We start from the raw sequence: 13,440 nt of genomic DNA on the forward strand, positions 1-13,440 counted from the left end.
AGCCCAGGCAGTACCTGCGGCTACGTCGGCAGATATATCGGCGGCACATGAGCGACCAGGCATAAATCTGGGGAAGGCGCTTATTAGAGCGTGAGCGCTTATTCGAGGAAATATGGTATATTGTTTTGGTAAATATTGTCGAGACATCAAAAACCGTATTTAACGTATTAGTGCTTTCGTTGATTGACGACTTCCAAGTTATCTAAATCCAACAAACAGTAAAGCACCTGTAATATTACTGGTGCATATATTGCTGAAATGTACCGAGTGACATGTAAATATCAGAAATATACTGTCATGGATCTAAAGGTCACGTCGCGAGAATGTAAGCTGCAGTGTATTCAGATTGCTTCGATCTTTGCTTCTAAACCAGAATTATTGCTAGAGAAAGCTCTGAGATATGAGTTATACTTTCCCGCGATCATCCAAACATCTAAGTTGCTATGTAAACATATATCAATTAAGAACTTTAAATGCAAATTGTTTGAATGAATTTTACAATTTTGAAGCCTATAGATATAGAATCGAGCGATGTAGTTGATTATTAGGGACCCTAAGCTACGTAGTTACTTTTGATTAGTACTTACCCTGATGATTAAATCCCTCATGTTACATTATACACATCCACAATTTAAGAAGATAGTAGAATTGCGTTATCAACGTTGCGTGACCAATGTAAGTCATGCATTATTTGAATAACAATATCGAACAATAGCTCTTATGGGATCACTTGACAGTCATCTTCACGTTGATTGTTTTCAAAGCTTTAATATGTTTGTAGCTTTATCGGTGATATTTTTTGCACCTAAGACTGTAAATACTGATTTTTGGAAACTCATTAGTTATGCCGATTTTTAGCTATTTGCTCGTTACCTGTCTTAAGTTACTTTATAATTTCCATCGAACTCAATGGAACAAAAGTTTTTTCATTCAAATTGCCCTTGTTTTTATATATCAATTGTTCATCGAAGTGGTCAGAAGGTGTTTATCCAGTGTTTTCATTTTTTGAGCCTTAAAAAAAGTTATTGGAGTCAGTGTAAAAGGACCCCTCTTCTGTTTCTTTATATTTTGTCGGAAGCTATCAACCAAATAGCTTTTCGAAAATTAACTTTACTTAGCTGTCAGTGTCTCATTTTAGATGCAAAACAAAACTTTTTGTATTACACAAAAATTCAAGTAATTGCGCGACATGTGCGCGATTGTCACGCGTGTATCATTGTGGCATCCCAGGATTCCTTGTCGTCTTAGACGTTGTTGCTAAGGTAACCCCAAAAGCAATATGGCGGCCTCGGATGGCCAAAAACGTGAAGATAGAGTTTGCTGCTTTTAGTGCGAAAAGCAGACACGAAAAAGGTACAACTGAGAGTTTTAGAAATGACTCAAGTTATTCGACGGAACAAGAATCCTTTGAGAGGAGTAAGATAGCCACGAGGTGAAAAATAAACGAAAAAATGCCGGTTGAACGAGTGCCTGTTGTACACAAATTTGGGATTATCTCTCACACACAACGCCTAGCGTTAGAAGACAGGCTCGCAAAGAGGTCTTTAGCTACTGAACCTCCACGTACGTTTTCCAGAACCAGGTAAGAAAGTAATTTTCGTATGTCAGTCGGTCAGACTTCCTAGCTCGTGTGGTTTCGGGTGGTTTACATTTGATCATAAGCTTATAAACATTTATAAACTCCCGGAACCGACAGGAGCTAAGGAGTGAAAGAGGATATCATAGGTTATATAAAGTTTATTTTTGTTTTTTGTCTCTTGAAGATCACCATATGAAGTCACAGAAGATTTTATTGCTAAGGTGAGTGGTCTTGCCATTTTTAATTTTTCCCCTTCTGTTGCTTTCTTGCTGATGCACACATCCAAAAGGTTAAGTACAAAAGTGCAGTGCTTGAAGAATTTTTTTTGATTAATTAAGCTTATAAACTTATTTCTGTCAATTTTTAGTTTAATGACAGTAATGAAGAAGACAGAAGGGAACTTGAAGGAGTTGCTCTAAAAATGATCTCTAGGGCAAAGGTACAGTGTAGGCAATTATATCAATTAAAGATTAAAGATCAAAGATTAAAGTGTCACAAGAGAACAATAAATGTACTTCAAGAGATAACTGTCACTGCTGCACCCCTACCAGTCCCAGCCAAGGGGGTACTGTGTAGTTAAAGTGATGCAGATGATCAAAAGGGGACACGAATCAAATTCCAAAAAAACCCTATGGGTTGGTTATTTAAACAAAATCTAACTTAGGCTGCACTTTAGGAAATCTTTGGACCTCCAGATCTCTTCCTTAATGGGTTATTTTAAGTAGACAAATGCTTTTCTGGTGTACTTTATATGCTTTGATGAAATTGTTCACAATAAATGGTGTTCACATAAAAGTGTTCGGCTAATTGAAAATGGCTTAGAACTCGGTTTTGTTAAATACTGGCTAAACTTCGTTTAAATAACTGGCCTAATGACTTTAAACAGGACCCAAACAAATCCTAATGGACGTAAAATTTACCCTCCAAAATCCCATTCTGCCGCCGCCCGGTTAGCTCAGTTGGGAGAGCGCCGGTCTGCTGTGCGGGAGGCCGTAGGTTCAAACCCCGGCCGGACCAACACTCAGGGTCTTTAAATAACTGAGGAGAAAGTGCTGCCTTTGTAATAACATCTGCAAATGGTTAGACTTTCTAGTCTTCTCGGATAAGGACGATAAACCGTAGGCCCCGTCTCACAAGCCCTTGCACATGTAATAAATCTGTGGGACGTTAAAGAACCCACACACTCTTCGTAAAGAGTAGGGCACGTAGTGCCCGGTGTAGTGGTCTATCTCACTTTCACACTCATGTATGGGGGCATCATCACTCATTCCTTCAGTACTGGTAAACTGCACCTTAAGCAGTCTGGCAAAGTCCCCCAACCAGTGTTGTAAATTATCCCTGAAAAGCCCTGAGGGGAGTGGATAATAAGATATTTACAATTACAATTTACAATCCTGAATTTTTGAGCCTTAAAAATTTTCAGTAAGGGATTAAAAATAAAGATATTACATCCAAAAAACAAAAAAAAAGGAAATTTGGTGTTTCTGGTTTTAAATGAATATTTCCGTTTGCAGAGGAGAGCTGGTATTCTATCAGGAGGTAAAGGGGATCATGTTGATTTGGGCAAATCATGGACAGAACTTGGATTACTGGCTCAGTGTACAAGCAGAGCAGTGCAAGAGGGTAAGAGGTTTATGAGACACAAAGTTAGTACTTCTTTTGTTGATGAAACCTTAATCCCAGGTCATTAATTGACTAAACAACATCAACTGTCAATAAAATATGGAGCTGTAAAGCAAGATGTTAACTGTCTCCTAACTTTTAAAATAAGACTTTATGAAAAGAGGTAATACAGCTACAAGTACAGAAACATGAGATTTACATTTTTAAAACTATTTTGCTACAGAAACTTTAGACTTGCTGATCACATCTCTTGGACATGCTCCTCCTGCAGAAGATCAACTTCCCAGGTAAGCCAAACTGACTTTGTAGCCAATATTTCTTCTCCAAGAAAACTTCCCATATAAAAGAAAATTCCCCTATGGCTATTGCTAATTTTTTTGTCAATTTTCAGGTGATTTTAAGTTAAAGGTTCAAACTAATGATACAGTTGGAGGAGGCCTTTTTGCATAGATCAAGCCCTTCAATTAACAAAATTTTGTAACATTATAATTATTATAATGTTACAAAATTTTGTTAATTGAAGGGCTTGATCTATACAAAAAGGCCCCCTCCAAATTTAAAGAAAATGAGTGGACATATTTCACATGCAGCTCGGCACTTACACAATTACTTCTTCTTGAGGGTGACAAAAAATTAGTTATAAATTTATTGTTGAGTGTCTTCTTGTCAGCATTGAATTTTTTTCCCTTTTGACTCTCAGTTTGCTGTATCTTGCAAAGAGCTGCCTTCACTGGCTGAGAAAGTGTGTGATGAGCCCAGCTTGTCTTCGAACAGCTGAACTAAAACTCATTAAGGTATGGCAAACGTAACTGGTATTATTTCTTGTGTTAAATAGCCAACAAAAATCACTGGCTGCAAGCTACTAATGGCAGCCATCAAAATCCAATATTATAAGTTACATTTCTAGCTCCATGATTCTGGTGGTCCTGCATTTTGTCCAAATCAATCTTTGTTTCCTCTACCCTACTCTTACTTAGTTTAATATTTTTTTTGTGTTTTTCTTTCAGATGGGTCACCTGGCATTTTCAAGATTGTATTACCACAACATGACACAGGATCTCAAGGTAACATAAATCTCTGATTCCTTTGAAGATTGTAATGCTATATCCCATTGATTAGTTGCTGCTGATGATGATGATGCCTATGAGCTTTATTAAAAAGCACTTTCCAAATGTCAAAATTGGCTGGCCAGACCATTGTTCTTGAAAATGAAATGAGCTTTTTGAGAGAGTTTTTGCCAGAAACCCAGTCCTTGGAGGTGTGTGTGACTGAGCGGTTAACACCTCGAACTCCAAATTTGGAGGTCCAGCATTCAAGCCTCGCCCACCGCGTTGTTTCCTCAGACAAGGAACCTTACTCCACTTTGCAGGGCTTCTGATAGGTTGCGGAAAAAGAGGTCAAATTTCGCGGGATTTTTGGGGACAAATTCGTGGAAAAATCAGCCGATTTTGCAGAAATTTTTGGGGCAAACTTCACTGAAAAGCAATCGGTAAAGAAAAAGCGTATTTTGTGGTTATTTTCAGGGCAAATTTTGCTAGGAATCGATCGGTTTTTGTGCTGATCAGACCAGCATTTTTAATGTTTTTCTAACAGAGGTCATCATTTGCTCTTGCAACAACAATACATTCCAGAAATGAAGCAATGTCAAAGCCTTTACCACAATGGATAGTGCCCAGTTTTTCGCAACATAATCTACGCCTGGTAGTTTCAGGAAGCTGTTTGCACATTTCAGTGACAAAGTTTCAAGATAAATTTGCATGTTTACAGCAAGTAAATAGCCCCAATACCTGAGATAAGTTTCAAAAATGCTGTACCGACATGTATTTGATAAGATTTCTACTGAATTTTGCGAAATTTTGTGTGTTTTTGTGAATTTTGCGGGATTTCGCGGATTTACCCGAATTTCACGGCTCCACGACCACAAAATATCAGAAGCCCTGACTTTGCCTCTCTTCACGTAGGTGTGTAAATAGGACCAGTGACATACTGCAATGCATAACCTTGTGATGGACTAGCATCCTGTCCAGGGTGGAAGTAGCAACACTCCTAGGCGTGCTTCCTGCTAAGGAAACCAGGATAAGCTCTGGCCATTTGGCTTGTGTGCTTTTACCTTTACCTGTCTTAGTTTCACCAGAAACCCAACAATGTTGTGTATAGAATTAAAAAAAGACTAATTTGACTGGAGAGATCTGATTCTAACAGTAGAATAACAACAATAATTGGCTGGTCTAGCCAGCCAGTTGAATGACTAATGGAAACTGCCCTAAGTGTCAAGAAATCTTTTTGCTATCCTGGTAAGGCCTGCTTGTAAGGAAAACTGATGATAAAGGGCCAGTTAAGTACTGGTTTGAAATTATCATCCTTTGTTTAAAAAGCAACTAGTTAAAATTAGCGGCATTATACCTTTCTTATGTCATTTGTGTGTGCTAATTCTCTTAATTTTGCAGAGTTATCAAGAAGAAAAGCGGTCACTGCTCAAGTACCTTTCAAGTCTCCCCGATCAACAGGAAGAATCATACAAGTCATTTCCAGGGGCTTTATTGGCAGTTAGATATATCAAAGAAGTGGTGAGTTTTCTTTTTAAATTACGAGAGAGAAAATCTTGGTCAGTAACTAAATGTTAAAGTACTGGGCCTTGTTGTTTGAAGCCTGGTTAATTCTGATTGTGGGTAAGTTGCAACTAGGAAACTGCCCAATCTATAGCCACCTACCACTCCCCTATGCCAATACTTTTCACTGAGTGAGAAGTAAGTGTTAATGTTGGCTTAGGGGAGGGCAGTTTTCAGAACCCTAGATTGATCGCTTAATCCATCCGTTTACTACTCAGTGCTGCTTATGAGCAATGCTGTTGCTGTCATGGCAACTATCCCTAGATTTGCTAACATTCTTCAAACTAACATTCAGAAATATTTGTTCTCTTTGTTAGTTACATTTGTTGTGTATGCCTTCTCTCAGGGCCGTCTTATCTGTACTGGCTGTGGTGAACCAAACCCTGAAGACTCTAAAGTCATAGAGCCTGCATCTGTGGGAGCAGCCACTGCTCAGGAACCAGAACCCGCAGCCCAGAATGTGGACGTTCCAGTTGTGGAAACTACTGAGGGAGGGAGGGTGGGACTACCACTGTTGTTGGAAGAGGAAGAGGAAGAAGAGCCATATCAAGGCAGTGGAGATCTGGTAACTAGGGCACAATATTTGAAAACTTGAGTCTGCACAGTCAAACTTTTGTTGTTGCTCTCTTGCCTCCAAAATATCTCGTGTTAAAAGACCACCTCATTTGCGATGCGAACTTCACCAGTTGTAACACTAAAGGTCATTACCAGCCTCATTCCAAAAATATTCCATGCAAGACAATAAATTATTTCCCTTCCTGACAGGCATAAATAGTAGCCTCCCAAGCAGACCTTCTTTTGACTGGTCATACAATGAAAGAACGCGTGATGAAACCCCAATAACGACTTCGTGAGAGGCAAACGTCGAAATAGTAGGCCGGACGAACACTCAGGGTCTTATGATAATTGAGGAATAAGTACTGCTTTTGTTTTGCAACTGTTCAGACATTCGAGTATTCTTGGATGTGTCACACAGCAGTTTCACTGATGTGACTCTAGTGGGAAGTAAAGAATATATGTTACTGTTCGAAAAGAGTAGGGGACGTACACCCCGGTGGTGTGGACAAAATTTCATAGGTTCGGTGGGTCATCATCATCAGTATCGTCGTCATCATCATCATCGTCATCATCATCACCACCACCATCATCATCACCGTCATTATCGTCATCACCATCGTCGTCATCGTCATTAGTGAGTTTACGCAAAAGGACGGCAGGAAGAAGTGCACGGCAAAACGCTGGTCGTGAAAATTATTGTCATGGTTGTCACACGAGGTTTGCCGTCTTCTTTCCTCTCCCGTCCTGTTGCATAAGTTCACTATTATCATCATCATCGTCGTCATCGTCATCATCATCACCTGTCACGATGTTGACGCACCGGCTTAAGAATTAACTTGACTTAAACTTCAGGCCTCATGTAAGCCATGTAAGTATTGTCAAAAGAAAGAAACCGTAATTTGAATTTCCTACTGGACATGTTTTCTTTGTTCATTTAGGGTTTTAATGAGGCCATCAGCTTGAGCCTTCCACACAGTCCAGCAGCAGCCAGCACTATCCATGACTTGTCACCAACTCTCTGGCATGCTTTGGATGTTTGGAGGAGTGTCATGCACAGGGTGACTGGGCTGAGACAAGCGTTGGAGGGACTGAGCATGTGTGGGACAGGCTTGACTACTGAGTTATGGTAAGAACAAAGTCCATAGCATTATATCTGTGTACCTGCCCAGTGTCACGCCTGCTGATCGAAAACTTCGATCTCACGCCTGGTAGAAAAGTTTGAGCCATTGCATCATTAACTGACACATTTTGAAAAATGTATTAATTATTTAAAGAAACTTGAACTAATAGGAGAAAAGAAAAGTCCATGTGAGTGATCGACTTTCTCCGAATTCACTTATTTTAGAAGGGAAACTCACTGCAGACGAGGTCGTGTTCCTTCGTGTTCCCGTGTTTGATTAGACGTAACTCTTCGGAACGTCTTCAGAACGTCTTCGGACATCTTCGGATATTATGATATCGCACCTCAACAAAAAAATTCCTGGCACTCTCAGGATGAAAATGACTCGTCTATAAATTACAAAAAGTTGGTAGGTATATACCTGCCATATTCATAATTGTTCACGATCAACCGAGAGAAATCTGCAAAAGCCTAAGCAAAGTACTACAAAGCTTAAGTGGTCATTCACTCTGTTCAAAACTGAAATTGCTGTAAATCCAACTTAAGACTGGAATCCGAAATCCAAGTTACCCTTCTTGCAAAGAATCCGGAATCCAGTGGTTGGAATCCTGAATCCATGGCTTGGAATCCAGAATCCAAGACTGTTTGGATTTCCTTACATGGGGGGGCTGCGTATCAGTAAAATGCTACATGATAATCGTCGCCCTGTAGGGAGGTGCCAAGTCTTTAATACCAGGTCAAGCTCCGATCGGTTGGTTTCGCTGTGGCGTCTGCCCATCCCTTTATCTTACCCAGCCTTTCGTCTCTTTTTACTCCTGGCACAGGTTAGACGTCTGTTGCGCTTTTCAAGTTCTAACAGAAGTATCAAAGCGTGACATTGCCGTTCTTCGCACTTTCCAAGCTCTCGCTGCTGGAATGTTTGCGAGACCAGCAGAGATTTCAGACGAACATGCGCGTCACGTTCACCTATGCAATAACTGTCTGTCGACTATCGCTGGACATCAGACCAAAAGTCTGCCAGACGATTTGCATTTGAACGTGGACAAAGCTCATACTGCGTCGGGATTTATGTCCATTGGACAGACGCCTAGTTTCGTTCGAGGATTGCGTGATTTTGCTGACCTTGGCCTCGAAGATACGTCGGTTAAACAACCGGAGGATGATGCAGTGAGCGTCACGTCACGCAATACTGCCAGTGATGCATCGTCTGAAGCCAGCTTTGCAGATGTTAGTAGCGTAGAAAGCGGGCATCGTGGAAGATTAGATAACGTGATGGAGAGAGCCACGAGCGTCTCAAAAACGTTTAAGAAAACGCGGAAAACAGCTGCTAAGAAAGACGAAATGTCTTCCGACTCCGAAGACGACGCTGAAAAACCAGCAAAGTCACCAACGCAGTCATATAGACAGAGTATTCCTAACAAAGAAACTGAAAACTCTGTTCGCGCCCGCGGTGGAACAGCAGTGCGGTTTAACGTTCAAGAGGATGCTGAGGTTGTGAATACTGAGAGTGGAGTCCCTAAGGCACAGATGGAGCGGTCCCTGACAAAAGAGAGTTTGTTTACACAGGGAAGCTCAGTTAGCATTCCACTAGCAGAGGAAGGTGAGCTTACTCGCCGCAAATTTCCAATTCGACCGTCATTTCGGTCGTTGACCTTTCTAAAACGCTTCGAATACGTTTCTGCGAAACTGCCCACCTACCCCTCCCCTAAGCCAACATTAACACCTACTTCTTACTTAGGGCAAATGTTGGTTTAGGGGAGGGGTAGGTGGGCAGTTTCCTAGAAACGTATAATGATCCGAAAGGAGAAAGCAGTCGACATTTCGCGACGCCACCATTGAGACGTCATCAGCGTGTAATTTCTGCAGTCGTCCCTCGGATGTCATTTCGCGGAGAAAACGGTGGTGACGTCGCGAAGTGTCAACTGTTTTCTCAGGCTAAGAAGGTTCTGTATTCTAATCTCTCTCTCTCTCTCTCTCTCTCTCTCTCTCTCTCTTGTCACCATACTAACAGTTGTAGAAGAAAAAATCTAGAATGAGGTAAACGTTTTTACTCATGTAATCTTTTCAACTTCGTTTCTTGCAGATGACAAAAGCAGCGTGAAAACCGGAACTTCACTGTTTTCTAATGCAGCCGGGCTAACCGGGTGGCGCTGGGAACTAGCGTACCTCTACACCGACTGTATGACGTCAGTTTGCATGAACGGACAGAGCTCTGCCATTCAGAAAACTGCTCTGCTTGGAAGCGAGGCTAATCGCAAGGTTACCGTCTATGGCAAGAGAAACGCCATGTCAAGCGAGGGCTTGGGGCTCTTGGACTTGCTGAAAATCAGATTGCCTGTCGTAGAAGGTATCGTTAAGGCTTCATTTGCTTTATTTTTACTGCTTTACCGATAAATATTTATGTAGTACCTCCTTATTTTACAGGGAATGAACACAAAGATTGGAGTTGGAGAGTCAGGTTTGCGGCCGTGCAAGGCCTAGTGCGAATTTGCCGTCACTGTGGTGGCGATAGCACAAAAGATGGAATATGTGGAGCGGCCTGGGCACAACTCATGAGACATCATTCGCTGGAGAGAGATGTCCGTGTTTTAGAAGCCTGGAAACTAGCTCAGGTGGGCTTAATGTAACACGAGGGACTTATAAACAAACCAAATGGTCATTATAATTGAAATCTCAGTAGCCGCCGATAATCTTGTAAACCTTGTTAAACTGAAAGCAAATCTGTTTTTAAAAATGCTTGGAAGAGTTTCGGTTATGTTGGCGTAAAACTTTTGATGTTGACATCTTTTGGTGAATCGTTGAATCATTCCGTATGAAAACAGTCAAATAAATCTCTCTCGCTGTCAGTGAGGCGTATCAACTCATAGTCCTAAATTATTAATTTGCAAATTGAATAAACTGTTGTTGCTGTTTGCTATTTTAGGAACGTGAAAGAAACTGAACCGAGTTAACTTTCGCAAAGACTTCTGGGATCATTACTGGGGATGCATCCAACTGTTTTCCCTGTCACCAGTTACAGTCCCAGAAGTCTTTGCAAAAGTTAACTCGCTCCAGTCTCCTGGTTTCTAAAGAGGCGAATGAAACTGGACATTAAAAAAAACAAACAAACCAGGCCCCGGTTGTTCAAACGTTGAATAGCGCAATCCACTGGATAAATCTCTATCCAGTGGATAGTGCAATTGGTTTTCTTAATAACTTATCCGTTGGATAGTGATATATTCGGTGGATAGCGCTATCCAACTTTTGAACAACGTGGGCCAGACTTACATTAGGGACCTTACGATCCGACAACGCCGACGTCCATGGAAACTCCGCATCCTTTCAAACCATTTCTCGATTATCCCAAGTCGCCCAGTTACTTAAAAGAAGGGAATTTATGTTGGAGAGGGCCGCGCCCGAGTTCAGACAGAAATCATGGGATTTATCACCTTGCCGTTCCCGTCCTCAAAAAAACGTTTGGTCATTTCACGTCGTATTCGTGTAGGGACGGCAAAGAAATGTACAAAAAAGCGTGCAGAGTTATTGTTTTGCTAACTAAACCTATTGCTTTTTGACGTTGCCGTCGCCGTCGTGGTTTCGTAAGGTCCTTATTATTTAGAGAAGGTGACACATGACAGTTTCAAGAACTGAAATACTTGTGTCCCTTTAACCCTTTAAGCGCTGAGAGTGATCAGCATCAAATTTCTCCTTGTAATATCATTTCTTTGTAAAACAGAGTAATCATGAGAATTTCGGACATGATCACACACGATGAATTTGCTTGATATTTTATCAACTTCCCTCCACTACTTCTGTAGGAAATGAATAGGGGCAACAAATGAGAATTCAAATTTTGATTTTAAGGTTTAAAGGGTTAAGTGTCGTCAACTCATTGTGGCTCGCTGCGATCATAATTTTTGCTGGCGATGATTAAATAATTTTGTCGTTTTTTCTTCAGGTTGAATCGGAACTCGATAAGAAGCTTCCACTGCTCGACGTCGTAAACTCATTTCCGTCCTGGTCTGCAAGCAGATTGTCAGCGATATTACTTCCTCCCCTTCCTCCCGTTGTACCCTTGAGCAGTCGTCCCAGGTCTCGGGCACGTACTACTCCGCTGCCCAAATCTACTGCCTTCGTCAAGAAGGGACCCAAGCGTCCTTCTTTAAGGTTTGTTGAATTACTTTGTTGTGTGCAGATCTATGAATCTGTTTTTACTTGATACGTACCTCCAAACTGATGCTAAAAAAAGTTTTAGCTTCTTAGAAATAAAGCAAATAATTTGATTTGGCCCCTTTGAATGTCACGGAAGACATTCAGTCTATTTTTAGAGAATTTATCCCGCTAAGTTTCACCTGAATGTCCTTTATAGGCAGGAGATTCTGTTGGCTACAGCTGCTCGGGAACCTCAACCCGACTACCGCAGCCGGCGGAGCCATGACCTGATGTTGGTGATAGAGGATCAGTGGAGGAAACAGCTCCATGAGGAGCAAGTGCAGGAAGAAGCGGACAGGAGAATGAAGGAAGCCAGCAGGGTGGAAAGCATCGTGGCGAAGGAGGGGAGACGGAGCAGACAAGGGAGGGAGGATGAGGGGAACGATATGGAAGGAGGTAAACAGGAGGGGACTACAGATAGAGAGGGGAGACGACGTTCACAAGACGTGGCTGCGGATAGGAGAGGGTTGGAGGAAGGAATAGGTGAAATACAAGAAAGAGGTGATTGGAAGGAGGTAACTACAGAGGAATCGTTTGCTCAAAATGCAATGGAGAGGAAAGAGAAGAGAAGGAGTACTGGAAAAGTGACTTCCAGTGGAAAAGATGTGGAGATATAAAATGGAACAAAGAAACCCACTGACGGTACTTTGCTGAAATGGTGAAGAGGAAAAGCAGACGTAGATAGGGAAGTGTGGGAGATGCTTAAGGGGGCATTCTGGTTAAAAGCATTGTTTTTCGTTTATTTCCGACCTTTTTCTTAATTTCTATCTAACCAATATTTTATTCGATCAAAAAATAATGACTCTATTTTGTTAAAGTCCTTGGTTCAATAATTTTTTGTGAATTTTTGAATAATTTTCCGAATGTGTTTAATGTATAAAAATTAGTTGGGGATGTTTGAAATTTTGGAAATTTGGAAAAAAATGGATTTGGGGTTTGTTAAAAATTAAAATATGAAGTGAATAATTGGTAGACGATTACCAGATAGTCCACCACCATAACAAGAAGCCTCTGATCCCATTAGCGCACTAACTGGTTTATGTGTATACCTTTTCTTCCCTGATTTATTTCCTTCCGAAATCAACATCATTCCCCCCGTAAAAAAAAAAAACAACAACCAGAATTCCCTCTTGTTTTAAAAGGAAGGTAAACTGATTGTGCTTGCGAGTGACGTCGTAGTAAGAGGAGAAATAAATTTAATAAAGGAACAAGAAGATATTTCAGTTACGTGGCGAAATATGGAGAAAAAATGTAGCAGAATGGCAACTGAGATATAAAGTGATTTTACTTGAACCGTGAAACAGATACAAACAAATTGTGCGAAATGGCAAGAGGTAAATGAAAGAGGACAATAGAATTAGTGCATAATAGTGCGTAGTATTCTCCTACCTATTTCACGGGTCAAGGAAAATCACTCTATTGTAGGGTTTGAAATACTGCTTATCAGTTTCAAAGTTAGTTTTAAACTACATTTTAGATAAAAGCACGAAGCTTGCTGTAAGAAAACAGACAGATAAAGTCAAGATGTGTAGATTTTTGTACTTAAGGATTTATTCAGTTTACAGGCTACGTAATAAATATTTTTCTAAATTAAAATATTGAAGAAAGCCGTGCCTTTGTTAATGAATCTTTTCTTTTCCTTACTTATACCTACCTATTAGCAATAAGGCCGAAGGCCGAATGGGCTATTGACTTGGAGGCGGAATAATTGACTCGAGAGGAATAATTGTTTTAGTAAAATCCAATTATTTGGTCAAAAA

The 13,440-nt window shown here is 40.7% G+C and overlaps 1 protein-coding gene across 1 annotated transcript; it reads left to right on the plus strand.

Moving 5' to 3' along the window:
* Positions 1–1,281: 1,281 nt before the first annotated feature.
* On the plus strand, positions 1,282–13,341 carry LOC140950875 (uncharacterized). Its single transcript, XM_073400093.1, has 15 exons — positions 1,282–1,582; positions 1,764–1,800; positions 1,947–2,018; positions 3,094–3,202; positions 3,426–3,489; positions 3,903–3,996; positions 4,210–4,266; positions 5,650–5,769; positions 6,158–6,376; positions 7,308–7,495; positions 8,314–9,089; positions 9,573–9,836; positions 9,914–10,101; positions 11,427–11,635; positions 11,838–13,341. The coding sequence occupies exons 1-15, from the start codon at positions 1,452–1,454 to the stop codon at positions 12,295–12,297; spliced, it is 2,988 nt and encodes a 995-aa protein (XP_073256194.1). The 5' UTR covers positions 1,282–1,451; the 3' UTR covers positions 12,298–13,341.
* Positions 13,342–13,440: the final 99 nt, after the last annotated feature.

The sequence above is a fragment of the Porites lutea genome, chromosome 10 (assembly GCF_958299795.1).
Source record: "Porites lutea chromosome 10, jaPorLute2.1, whole genome shotgun sequence".
Lineage (NCBI taxonomy): Eukaryota > Metazoa > Cnidaria > Anthozoa > Scleractinia > Poritidae > Porites > Porites lutea.